A 14,484-nucleotide genomic window follows, 5' to 3' on the forward strand; every position below is an offset into this window, starting at 1 on the left:
GTCCTTATGGTATGTTTTCACACAGCAGATGGGGAGCTGCTCAGTGTGCAGGCATTGTAGGAACCAGTTTAGACCTTGCATACATCTTTAGTGGGATAGAAATATATATTAGGATTTCATTAAATGTATTTTTCTGGATTTATTTTACATTTAGAAAGAACAAAGAATGTGCTGATGGTGTTCTGATAACTACTGTGTAGAAATAGACCAAAAAACCCACAAGTAAGTTTGGGGTACCACAATAGAACTGATAAAAAAGTAACAAAGACAACACAACTAATATATATGAAATACTTTATTATAAAGAAGTATAATGCATGTAACAAGACATGTTTACTGGCATTGTAAAATATACAAAGTAAACTTAAAATTACAAATCACATTTCAAAAAAACCTTCTATTCTACGTCTGCGCAAAAACTATGACACAAGACACAGAACGTAGTCACAGAATCACAATTGTTGTAAAGGCCCCCTAATTGCCTATAATATTATATGTAATAAATAAAAAACATACTACCTAGAGTATAAACAAAACTAAATGACTGAATGCATTTATAAACTAGAAAGCTAGCAAGGAGATCTATTTATGTAAGGTTTAGTGATTTTTTTTTTTTTAAAACACTGCGGTATGAATTATCAGATCTTAGAGGAGATCTATCTTTGGTAAATGCCTATTTAAAATAATGGACAACCATGCAAATTCTGAATGTCTGTATTCGAGCATGTTCAATTTTATTTGTAAAAAGCTTGAAAAATAAACCCTGAAACTCTATAACCAGACAGTTAATACTAATTTCATTTAATTGCTCTGATGGAAGAATACTATTGACATCTGCACACAGTATAGAAAACAGGGTACAGACTACAAAAGAGAATTATCTTGGCTGTTTATTACCATTAGGGTTGAACTAGCAGCAAATTTACTGCTGTTAATCCTGTTCAGCCACTCCTGTAATCCAGGAACTACTGTTAGCATATGAAATTTTGAGACATAATCCTACATTGTAATAGTGGCACAGCTTTGACCAATTTCCTAATACTGCAGCACATTACAAGTTACATACAGGCTAATCAGCACAAGATTTACATATGTGCTTACTGGCTGAAAAATTAGTAGGTATCACAAAAAAGTGGAACAACTGTTACATACTAGTAGAGAAACTGGAAAACCGACACAAATCAGTAGAGTTGGAGCATATGCACAGGTATGTCAAGAGTTTTATGTGTTTGGGGGCTATTCAAAATAAATGATACCACAAACAGCACATGTATGGTGCAATAGCTTGTGTTGCAATAAGCCAAACATAAAAAATTAGAGTAGTAATTTAATATGGTATGTCCAATGTTTTAAACAAATATGGGGTTACACTTTAAAAAAAAGATTAACAGCAAGCATAGTTGGATTTTCCATGCCAATATTTTTATTTTATGTTTAAAGAAACATGATGTAAAAATTGCATATTCATTTGTAAAAACTGAAGATAAGGCACTTCATATTTGTCATGGGGCAACTGATATAAGATTTTACTCCAAATTCCAGAACAATTACTGTATGAAAATTCTTTGTGTCACACATTGGAAACATAAAGGCACATTTGTTTTTATACCATTAGATAATGCACTTCATAAAGTCATAAATATGAATAAAATAAAATGTAACTTAGGGACCATTTACAAGAACAAAAAAAGACAAAATTAGTGCAATAGTGTTTTCTAGTTGGCACTTGTGTGGCTTTTCCCTTTTTATATTTCATGTTTTAATAGTGGGTCACCACCAAAATGTTAAAATACCAAAAAACCTATACCATACAAACATTTTATGAATCTGTTCCAATTCACATATATACAGCTATTAGTCAGCAGTGGTAATGAGAATATATATGAAGCCACATAGTAAATGAATATCCATACTGACCCAATATATTAAACAATTGAGACGTACGATAAAAAAGCACAAAATAGATAAGTTAGTATTGATCTCGTTATTTTTTTAAAGGATTACTGTCCTGTTGTCACTGCAGACATATTCATGATTATGTTAGTTGCTTGCTGACATGCTGATTTTCTGTCGTATACTTTAGGTTACTGATCTGAAACAATCATGCGGCAAACACAGTCAAAATTCCTAAACTAAAATGCCTGAGCCATAATTAAATACTGGAAACATTTTATTTAGGAGTGCTCCTGAGGGATAAGCAGGGCAAATGAGGGGCATGTGAATGGTACATAAAGACTACCTATCTTGTAGAAAAGTCTTGTGAAAAGTCAAAGTACTGGGTTACTCTATCTATTCCTTCCCAACACATATATTCCTTAAAACATGGAAACGTCTTCATGGTGCAGTTGTACATAGTATGTAATGTTTACTTTATGGCCACAGTCTATTACAGTGATGCTTAACTCCAATTAAAAGTCATATTTTCCTGGCTAGAAGGTAAGGATACTGCAGAATTCATAAAGGCCTTTTAGTAAAACCTGGATATTCTCATATAATCACCACAAAAAATAAAGCAAGGGAGGTATCTTGAACATACGTTCAGCTAAGACTTGCATGTATATGTCATAATCATTCTAATGAACAAGTGTATGGCATCTGACAGCCTTTGTGTAGATCAGAGCCCCCCAAACACTGGGCTACGGGCCACAGATGTATTCTCTAAAACATTCCCATCATGGTCAAATCTTAGGCCAGGTCAGCACACTATCTATAAGTGTTTATGCATTTTTCTTTCCTGCACATTCCTAAAGCACAGTAAGTGGCATTCCTGTTGCCTATTGATGAGCAAATAGTAACGTGAATGGCAGAGCTTAGCTGCAAGCACCGACACTAACTAGAAGCATGCTGTAGGATAAATGTACTGAATGTGCAAGCAACTCTTTGTGCCCTCACTTTATCACTTTTTCTACATAGTGCTGGTATCTCTTTAAGGTCATTGTGAGTCTGATGATAGAAACCCTCACCCTTAGAAAATTATCTACTATTTACAAATGAAGAGTGTGACCCTCAGTACAATCCTTTCAAAAGATATAGTTGATAGGTTTTTCACAACCACCACTTACCCCCAGAACTAATAAAAAATGTATCATTTATTAGACAGAGCTAAACAACGTAACAGTCTAATTTGAATTTAATACATATGCACATGAAATACATCATTTTTGGTTACTCTATTAATTGAAATCTTTGAAATCCACCAGACAGCAAAACTGCGTATAGAGTTTAGCCCTTAGATATATTACCCAATCAAACTGCTCTTCTTATAATCAATGCTTTATAATATTACTATGGATATTGACAGATGATGGGAACTGCTGTAAAGATAAACCTATTCTGCATGTCATAGAACAGAGCACTGACTGTTAGCAATTTAAATAAATGTAGTAACTCAAAATTATGCATTTAACTAATGCAATAGTTTTTCTGTAAAATTTAACAGCGATATTTATAATTTTCTGAAAAAATAAAACTGCAGTCTTACCAGCTGCAATTTGGCACAGTTTAAAAGGTATGAATTAGTCAAAAAGTATTCACTGTGCCATACCACAAATCCAGCTGTGGCATTACAGAGGCACTATGGAAATGTTTTCATTAGGAAATTATAAGGCAACATTCTAACAAAGGTGTAAAGTGGTTTTCCCTTTTAGATAGTATAATGTGTCTACTCTATTACAGCTTTATCAAGCAGGTAAAGGTAACCCAATGCCAACCCAATGCTTGCGATTGTCATTTAATATAGATTACTGCATTACTGCTTGTACAAAAGTTTAAATTAAAGTGGTTAGTGGTAAGGCCATATGAATATTAAATATATACAAGGACGGATAATAAAATGAAAAGTACACACAAACACAGACTGCATGGTAGGGCTATCTCAGGTACCTTACCATGCCTTACCATGCATAGGGGAAGCCCCTTGAAAAGTACTCCCTATTGGGGGATTGTGGGGCTTTCAAAGTTCTGAAAATGTCAGTAACAGATATTTCAGTGGTAAAATACATGAACAAGAATATAGGCTATTTTTTAGCACCTATAAATTTATATCAGTAGAAGTATTAAATATACCTAAATATTTTGCTTTTTTGCGATAGACAATATATTTGTTCATAGAAAAGGTAATTGTTTGGTTCCTGAAAGGTATGCGCATAGAGGGTTTTTTTCCTTCACTGTTGCTTCTTCTCACAACTCCAGAACATCCATGCAGTGTGTATATGTGAATGCACATACCCATACCTAAATAGAACCTATGTGAGTCTAGTCAGTTTTGTTGACACTAAAGTTATCCACTCCTTTAAGAATTCTATCAGCCAAATTTCCCATCTTTTTCACAAGTTTCAGATGCTTCTCATGTAAAAGCTTTTGTATAAGGTATTTCTCTCTCTTGATTTTATCTTTGGTTTCATTAGAAATGTCGGGGATAATGTATGCTATGATAAACTTGACAAAGTAGACAACATGCTGTCAAAAAAAGACAAAAAAATGATTTACAATAAAGAACAGCAAATTAAGAATATACCGTTAGAATAAAACATTGACCTTAAAATGAATGTGCGCCCAGACTATGTACACTACAGTATTTACAGATTTGATGCAGTTTGAAACTATCACTCATTTACCCCCTGTATCTGCGCTGCTTGTGGGCAAATGACCTTTCAACATTCATGCAAGCACTGTATTTTTTTATTAGATAAAATATTCAAGACTGTCTGCCCTGTAATATAACAACACACCAGGTGTTTTGAGCTTTTATACGGACAGAAACCTGTCTTTTTTGAGATCTTTTAGGATCTCTGGCCTTGTCCACATAGAAGGTTGTAGAAGTAGTTTGGGTATTACCATCTTGCAATCACATGTGGTTAGTTGACTAACTATATAACTTTGGGGTCACAGCACCATTGTCCATCCCTTTTGTTGAAAGAAACAACTGGCTGCCGGATTTTGCAATAAGGTCTTACAGTACTTATCCATTTCAAAGACAGAGCAAGGGGGTGCTGTCAAATGTTGGTTGGTAGACTGTTGACTGAAAAAACTCTGAAAAACTGTCTGTGTGAACAGTTCTGAAAAAACTTACTGCCACCCTCATTCACTTTCTATGGAGCTGTTGTGGGGAGAGGTTCCCTGTCATAAGAAAGTCTTAACCACACCACAACCTCACTGGCAGTCTGAGCATAGCCTTAAGGGCAATTTTTTCAAGGCAGTTGGGAGGGAGTGGAGCACAAGGTAGCTGGTCTAGGGGAGAAAAAAGTACAAATCTGTCCCTTGTCTGTCTGTCATTCCTTTGGTATTTGCTACCTTAACCACCTACTGACTGTGTGAACTATCACAATCAGTTAGGGAAGTGAGTCAGGACTTGTTTTAAAGTTCTTTTGCTGTTTGTTAAGAATATATGCAATAGTTTAATGTTTATAGTATGGGCACAAAAGCCCTTAAACTGTACTAAAAGTCAGAATCCTGTACAAATATGATAATAGACAATAGCAAATATAATAAAAACAAAGGCAGTTATTCAAATAATCTGTTTAAAGCAGTTTTTAACGAACATTTGAAACAAACAATTTACCCAAATTATATTTCATAATTGTGTCTTTCTAAATGAAAAAAGATGAACTTTTGCTGCTCTAGGTATACCATTGAGCAATAAGGTGTAGAAAATCATTATCAGTCATATAGCTGCCTTTTTTTTACAACAGATTTGTTGACATAAGGCTCAACTCCAACAAAAACATTTTACATTTTTGGTAGAACTGAAGGAGGTTTAAACCTTGGTACTGTCAAAGAACTTAGCAGTGTTCTTTAGCACATGCAGAAATTTTAATTTTTGTATGCAAATATGTTAGTAATGATCTGCTATGCAAACCAAAGTTTTTGTTTTGCATGATCATGTGATCATATACAGGTGATCTTTTCTCTGTTGTGTCATATTAATATGAAAATCAACCTCAGAACTGTCGTAGAATTAGAAGCACTTTTTAAACACATGCAGATATGTTCATTTTCATAGTAGAAAATTATACAACTTGCATACAGAAAATAAATATTTCCTAAATTGGTAACAGCAAGCAAAAGGACAGTTATGATAAATGTCTCCCAAAGTATATTCAAACTACTTAATAAATGAAACCTATTCTACACAAGCCATAGAGTCAGCCTGAGCTTTATAAATCCCCCTCAGTAAGTTAATATATGTTTTATCTTGTGGGTCATGACTTTAAAGGTAACCAAATGAATCATATTTTGTGCCTGAAAAAAAACACACAATCACGCAGATGAAACAACACTTACCTCCATAACAATAAGAAAAGAAAGCTTGGCTGCAATGACATGCCAATATAACATGCTATACTCATACTCATGTTCATGGCCAGGAGGATATCGGAAATCTCGGTATCTGTAAAATATAAAACAAAGAAAAAATGTAGTAAACTGTAATACAAACAATTCACCAACAGGTGGGGTATAACAATTGCTCTCAGAGCAGCAAGTCTCTGGCTGTTATTTCCTGTTTCCATACAAGGTTTTCCATTACAATGTTTTCCGTGCAGCTGTCATAACATCCAGTAACATATGTAAGTTATTTGCAAGTCATTATGCACAAAACTCTGCAAAAATAGGTTTGGCTTTGCCTACAGGTTCTATTGTAAAGAGAGGGACATTTACATACAGTGTTAGTATGTAATGTTCAGAACAACAGAGAATAATTCCTACTCACGAGACGATGAAAGGCACAAATTTTGGATTGTGTAAAATGATATACCATCTAAAACCGCCGGCGTTTGTTTATTTATTTACGTGAAGGTAGTATAAAATGGTTTTTCCCTCTGTGAACTGTAATTAAAACTGCAAGACCACCTAAAGATACTTTTTATAGTAAAAGCATGAATTACAGCTACTCATAAAAAAAGTAAGAAAAAACAACCTGCTTATAAAACTCCAGTAATGTGTAATACTATAGCTTATAGTTTGCTGTATCAGCCCTGAAAATAAAATTATCCACACTGTGATGAGTTTATTTTAGGTCAATCAAGTCATTTCTTGCATCTCTGGGACACTCTAGTGTAGGGATCTCTGGAAAACAGTCACAGGCTTCTTACGGCTACAAAAACCCCAAACTACAGTATATGTGCATATAGGGGAAAACACAAAAATGTAACTGTAATCAGTGAATAAGTCTCAAAGAATGTACATTGATATACAATACAGGATCATGCAGTAAACCCTGTTAATGGTCAATCAGGTTGGTGCCAGACATATGTGCAACAGTGCTACAGTATGTGTGCAACATTAGTTAAAAAAAAATATGGAGAGCTGCAGTACTGAAGTAGGATTAAAATAGCCAGTCAATTGCTAAAACCTTTACAACCCTAAATAACCGTTTTCCTGTAGACAACCCAATATATTGTACTTTTAGATTCATATCCATTTTTATAAATATTAAGTTTATAATTAATATTAAGTTTCCACCAAGAATATGTAGAACTCCACATAACCCCTTACTCTGTTGTTTGTCATTACTCCTGGTTTGATCACCTTACCCACTTTATGTTTCCTATCATCTAAGACCTTGCTATCACCAGTGCAGCCCTGCTTGACCCTCTTCCATAATCCTATTCTTGAACTTCCATTTCATATATAATTACAGTATATACATCTCACTTGTTTCATTGCACTAGGTTGGTTTGTGCCGTGGTAATAATTCACTTTGCTAAGTGAGGAGACCATATTCCTTTAGTAAATCAACCTCACTGCTGTGCATGAGGATGCACAGAAGTCCACTGCAAAAGTAAGCAAATGACAACCTTTTGCACAGTTTAGCTTTGACTAACAAAGCAGAGATGTGGGGAATTTAATTTTAAAATGATGTTCTTGGTCTAGGTGCTTACTAGACGTGATATATAGATGCACAGATCAGAAAGGTTCTGTATTTTTTCTTTGTACAATACTCTAGCATACCAGAGTAATGTAAAACAGGGAATGAATCTTATCATAAGTAAATAAAACTTGTCAGCAGTAAATGAAAAACACCATCATCAAGAACAGAACAGTTATAGAGGAGGTAAAGAAGACCAGCCACTACTTGCCTGCATGTAGTTTGGTTGCCAAACCATGACGGAGGAACCGGTCTGCTTTCATTTTTGAAATTTGATATGCTGAACACAGAAAGAGTGTTATTGATGTATCCTTCCATGGTGTTTGATGAATGAGTGCCATAGGGTGGTACAGAAAAAGACCAGTAATATACCAAGCGTGGTATCATATCAGATGTAAAGGCAATGATCATAGCCTGTAATTTCAATAGAAAATGGATATGGGATAACTATATAATTCTAATCTAAATACTCTATGTATTGAATAGCATTTAAAATACCCTATATTTAATGTTCTAGATATTGCCAGTGTAAAATCAGCTGCTGAGAAACAAAATGCTGACCCCGTAATACATATGTGACTACTATCATGCATGTCAATGATACTATTAACCCTTTTAGTGAAAGAACTATATTTCTGTTTTTCACACAAATGTATAAATGTACACAAACTCTCAAACAATATATATTAACTGAAAGCAGAGAATGATACAATTAAATAATGGTAGATGCAATCTTTGATGTCACAATCGTAGTGTAACTATCAAAACTAAATTTTCAGTAAAAAATACATTAAAATATAAATTACTTCACACATGCACAATAAGTTCTCTATTTTTTGTAAAATACAAAAGGTGAGCATATGTAAAAATAGATAGTGTAGCCTCAAATTGTCTATAAACTATGCTTTAAAAGTCTTTACCGCTTTGGTATGTGTGGAAATTTGTAATATGTGTGGCACAATTGTCATTTTTGTATACTATTGTATGGGAAGAAGCTTTCAATAATATTTTGTATTTTAATTTAACTTTTTTGCTATCTCAAAAGTATTGTGCAGGTGATAAGATGGCTTTAGGGAGTCATCAGGGATCTACTAGAACCCATAAGTCAGCCTAACACTTCATGCCAATAAAGCTGCAGAGGGGAGCAAAATGGCAGGTGGGGTGGAGGAAGGACTCAGCACCTAACTTTATATATATATACTACTTTTATAGAAATATAAGCACGTCACTGAAATCACCTAAATATACTTCCTGCTGCTATTGCAGCTGGAGATTATTTAGATGTTGCCACTGCCAGAGATGTACAGTATACGACAATGTCAGAAAATAGGTTAATTGTTAGATCTCATTATAGTAAATAAGATCTCAGAACACAAAGTTCTAGCAGGGAAATCAAGGTAAATGTGTGCAGTCAAAGTTTATTTTAGGTATGTGACCACACTAAGACACTTGTATTGACAGTTTAGTCAGCTTAAGTTACACAATTTATAGAATCCTCTCCAGGAAAATATTACTTGATAGTCACCCTAAGGCTGTTCAATGCTGATGATGCGAAACTATGTGGTTAGCTGCTCTTAGGTGCCTATTTTCAACTGCATGGTTGTGGTTAGGTGTGGTTGAGGAATGGTATGGTTTTCAGAACATTGTGAAGAGGTTACATGGAAGTGGATGGACTTGCAGAACACTCAGAGACACTGCATGTAGTGTCTTAAAAAAAGCATTGCAACCATTCCTGCATAAGTGCCTGTAAAAAAAAAAAAGGGATTTCAACCACTTCCATTTTTTTTCATAGGAACCAGGATTAACGGCAGATGAGGAATGGTTGACAGTGGCATGACCACAGCAGTCCCACTTAAAAAAAATGTGGCAGGGACAGGTCAAGTAACTATTATTATTATTATTACAAAGTATTTATATAGCGCCATAACATTACACAGCGCTGTACATAGTCCATAGTTGTGTCACTAACTGTCCCTACCATAGTCATATGTCAATTATTTAGTCTAAGGTCAATTTTGTGGGGAAGCCAATTAACCTTACTGCATGTTTTTGGGATGTAGGAGGAAACCAGAGTACCCGGAGGTAACCCACGCAGACACGGGGAGAACCTGCAAACTCCATGCAGATAGTGTCCTGGCTGAAATTTGAACCTGGGACCTAGTGCTCCAAAGGCAAAAGTGCTAACCCCTGAGCCACTGTGCTGCCCCATAATAATATTGCTGTGCATATGTTGATTAGGAGTCTGTAAGGTGTTTTGTTAGCTACTAGCCAGGTAAACCCTTATGAACAAATGAAGAAGGCATATATCTTCTAATAGAATTAAAACAGGGTGAGTTATTAGGCCCCCGCCTAGTTGAGGTTCATAAATATTTACAGTACCATAATTAAAAAAAATATTTTATATTTCTCATACATTGGTCACCACAGCTAGTATGGCCACTCCTTGCATGATTGGTTGCCAGGCTCCAATGTGCTGTGCTTTCTCTGGTACCATACGTCTAAACTGGGTGGTAAGCTTCCAGGCATCAACCCGAATTTCCAATAAATTATTCACAAGTGCCAACAGTGGTGCAAGTGGAAATGAAGCAACAAACAAGGTGACAAATCCAAACTGAATCACTGTGGGAAGATACAACAGCATGAAAATTACAATAAATTAATGGATAAGCACAATATAAAGACTGACCAAGTTAGTCTACATGAGAAACGTTTACATCATGTACATTTGATGATAAGGTAAGAGAGAAAGCATGAGAGAAAAGGTGGCTGGGACAGAAGAGAGAGGGAGGGGAGCAAAGAGAATTTAAAACATGTTTGTATATAAACAAATACTACTCTATAATAAAATTTGCTTTAGAGGCTGTTTTATTAATGACATATTTTCATTGAGATCCTATATGAACAAAAAATTAAATATAATACACAAATTACCCATCTCAAGATATTCATAAAACAACCCCAATTTTCCACTTGGTTGTAAATGGTAATCTTGTTCCCATCTTGGCTTTATTGTTTCTATTCCGGAAGAACGAAATCTTGCAATAAGGTTTTTTATCCAGCTAGTACAAAAAAAAAAAAAAATAACACATTGAATGTGTGTTCTTTAAGGTCATTTTTTAAAAACTACACTATTGAAAGCTAAAAAAAGAATATCAAAAAATAATATGTGGATAAAATCTTGAAAATGCTGAATATGAGGAGATAAGTTGTTGTCAGGGATGTATATTAGAGCAGAATTGACTGTGGCTGTGAATATCTAATACCATAACATTTTTCAAAAATCTAAAATAATAGGTGTGCAATATCAATTTAGAGTCAGTGTTTTTCTGGATGGACGATGTTCCTCCAAATAGACCAAAAACATATGACCAAACAAGCCAGCAAGCTTTTAAATAATATGGCCATGTGAATTTTTAATTTTCCGACTAAGCTACAGAAGTAAAGCAGGTGTTTTATTCGGTATATTCTGTGACCCCAGGGGTAAAAAAAGGCCAGCTGTTGAATCAAAGTTAACCTTATGGAATGGTATAGCATATAAATGTTTGCATGTTATCCCTGTATTTGCATGTGTTTCCTCTGGGCACTCCGGTTTCCCCCAAACCTCCAAAAACATGCACTTAGGTAATTTGCTCCCCCAGAAACTGTCAAAAGAATGTGTGGAAAATAAAGTGTTAGCTAAAGTGCTGAAAAAAAGCCAGAGGAAAGCCCTACTCCATGATGCTGTGGTAAAGACTAAAGTGAGAAAAGTCTTGGCTGTATAGTCCTGAAGAGGAGTAATCCCTAAACTTGTTAATATGCTTACATAAGAAATGTTCATACAGTTGAACCAGAAAAAATGCAGGTCAAATGCACTTCATTTCAATTCTTCACTTCAATTCTTAGCTTAGCACATCTATATTCACACACTGCAGGATGTGTGGAAAGGTACACACTACTGAATTGTACAAAACATCTGACGACACATTAGGGGAGTTTTAGACTTTGGCTTTACATTGGTTTTAAACTATAGTTTTAGGTATATTAAATTGACTTGGTTCATTTTGATGTCATAATTCTCAAACATGAATGCAGTACAAATGGACTTACGGTAGAAGAATTTCTTGAATGTTATTCCATATAGCTTTGCCACCCATTATAATTGTCAGTTGTGTTGTAAGCTCAAGAAGACATCCACCAGGATCACACTGGAAAAACAGGACAGTCAAGCCACACTTTTTAAACAAAATGAAAAACTGATGCAGTTGAAAAATTAGGGTCATTGATTAGTTTGCTTACCTCCTCATTACGGTATCTTCCAAACCAATACACTGGATCTCCTGGGTAGCCTACAAATTTCCCCTTAAAGAAGGCAATGTAGAAACAAGAAGAGTAGTAGTTGACAAACTGGAAGAGAAACATCTTGGTAGTAAGGCTGTTTTCATACTCTGTCTTTGTCCTTGGAAGCTCTTAAAAAGAAATAGCAGATTGGAGACCCACTTTATTTAGACATTAACATTTTGCTATCCAGAAAAGTTAAAATAAGGCTACCCTACCCGTCTGATAAAATGGTTCTGATGTTGACCATGTCTCTTTTTGCCTGCTCAGCTACCTAAAACCCTATAGTTGTCATCATCTTTATCTGTTAAGTATATTAATATAGTATAATAATATAGTTCTGTATATGCACTTAAAAATGTCCAAGAACCCCCTCCCCCCACACTATGGCCCCCGAGGCATCAAACCTTTTACAGAACCAAATCTTGTTACAGACAAATTTCTGATAAGCTTTTTAAATTATGCCTGCACTGAACATTACAAAACTCATACTAATTCCATGTAACTTGTAGAATTTCTCATTTTAGCCCTGTTCCATATATAGGATGTTAGGAGATCTACTACAGATAGCACATTTCAGTTATATGTAGAGCTAGGTGTGCTGAGTCAACCACAAGGTTTTTGCACGTTTGGACACTCCAACAAAAACTGCTTTGGATAGTGCTGATAGAGGCACAAACTTGCATAATTAATAAACTAATTTTACTTTAAAACCAACTGACATTAAATAACGGATTGTAGAGACCCAGGGTTCTGCAAATAAATCCATTAGGAAAGTAACTCCTCACCCAAAGCTGAACTCCAGCCAAAGCACAAATTAAACCCATTAATGTCAACTATTTTGCTTAGCCTTCTTTGCAACTCTTACAACCCTGCTATGTTCTCCATAGGGTACATCTCCACTCAAAGACTGCAGGTTTTCCTTTCATGCACCTTTACAAATGCACCCTATTCAATGGACAAGAATGAACATGAGCTCACCCATGGTAAATTACACAATGCCCCCCCACCCCCTATATATAAGCCAACCTAATTTTCCTATAAGCCCAACTCGTCTTGCCCCCCCCCAAGTGTCTGTAACATGTACAGATGGCAGCTCTCTGCAATAGTGTCTGGTTTTCTTATGATAATAATTGAACTCCTAATGATTGTACACAGCTTTAAAAAAAGGCATAAGCAATTTCAGGAAAATACTATGTTTTTTTAAAATCTAACTGTATTTTAAATAAAGGGGAGATTTTCATTTTTTTTACACTTTTTATCCGTAATAGGGTTGGGATGTGATTCTCACCAAAGTCTGTGATCATTATTGCTACTTTCTCGTACAGCATATTCAGTAGCATGATAATGATGAAGCTGATGATTGATGCTGTGACAGTGGTAGCCGCCTGCGGAGTCAAGTACTTTTGGATAGACTCCTTTCCACTGATGTTTCTTGGTAATGTTGCAGAAAATACCAGGAAAACAGAAAGCCGATACACAATAATTCCAACCACTGATGCCACGATTAACATGATCTGTGGAAATGTATATAATGTTAACATTTATTTTTTTAATATGAGAAAATTAGGAGATACTAAATGTAAGGGAAATGTTAAGAGGCTTTTGTTTGCTTTAAATGGGTTTTGCACTTCCATTGCAAAATAAAGGACTTCAATTGCAGATCAAATGTACTTGCCAACATATTCAGAATGATCCCAGAAGCATAATATAATAAAATGTCAAAATTAGGTCATGGATACAAGCCCAAAGCCTATCAACAAAAGCCTGAAAACAAGTTTTGTAAGGGTAACAGAAATTGTAAAGAGAATTTGGAATGCAGGTAATAAGTAAGACCAGAACAACTACTTATTAACTACTTATTACAACAGTCTACTTTTTCTTGTTCATTTCCAACTATGCCTTATGTAGAAGCTTTAAAAAAGATCTTACAGGGAAATCCTTTAACTATGCAAGACGGAAGTACATGCATATATTCTATTTATTGAACTGCTTTTCAAAGATATGGTATACATCAGTTGTACCAGAAAACAATCACTCTAAGCTATTTTGTAAGAAAAAAAAAGGATTGGTCGATTGGTTAGTTTCTATGGAAGGTATACTCATATCAGGATTAAAACAGACACTTTTAACCATGCTCTACAACAAGTTTACCTTGTAAACTAAATAAGACAAAGACAATCCCCAAACTATGTAAAAAGATGCATTACCCAAAAAAACACTGCACTTGTACAGAAGGCCATCCTCAGACATTTTCCACAGGTTGTATAAGGGACGTGTTCTTCTTGCTAAATGTAAGTGAA

At 35.0% G+C, this 14,484-nt stretch overlaps 1 protein-coding gene across 1 annotated transcript in view; it reads right to left on the reverse strand.

Annotated features, from left to right (window-relative positions):
- Window positions 1-277: 277 nt before the first annotated feature.
- Window positions 278-14,484, reverse strand: part of ANO6 (anoctamin 6) — a 53,588-nt gene continuing 39,381 nt past the window's right edge. The window contains exons 12-20 of the mRNA XM_072401451.1: window positions 14,392-14,469; window positions 13,473-13,698; window positions 12,143-12,312; window positions 11,954-12,051; window positions 10,799-10,926; window positions 10,281-10,486; window positions 8,079-8,281; window positions 6,283-6,388; window positions 278-4,458 (exon numbers count right to left, since the gene is read on the reverse strand). Coding sequence (XP_072257552.1) covers window positions 4,255-4,458; window positions 6,283-6,388; window positions 8,079-8,281; window positions 10,281-10,486; window positions 10,799-10,926; window positions 11,954-12,051; window positions 12,143-12,312; window positions 13,473-13,698; window positions 14,392-14,469 — 1,419 coding nt within the window. The 3' untranslated portion in view covers window positions 278-4,254. The remainder of the gene's footprint in view (window positions 4,459-6,282; window positions 6,389-8,078; window positions 8,282-10,280; window positions 10,487-10,798; window positions 10,927-11,953; window positions 12,052-12,142; window positions 12,313-13,472; window positions 13,699-14,391; window positions 14,470-14,484) is intronic.

Source organism: Pyxicephalus adspersus, chromosome 2 (assembly GCF_032062135.1).
Source record: "Pyxicephalus adspersus chromosome 2, UCB_Pads_2.0, whole genome shotgun sequence".
NCBI classification, from domain to species: domain Eukaryota; kingdom Metazoa; phylum Chordata; class Amphibia; order Anura; family Pyxicephalidae; genus Pyxicephalus; species Pyxicephalus adspersus.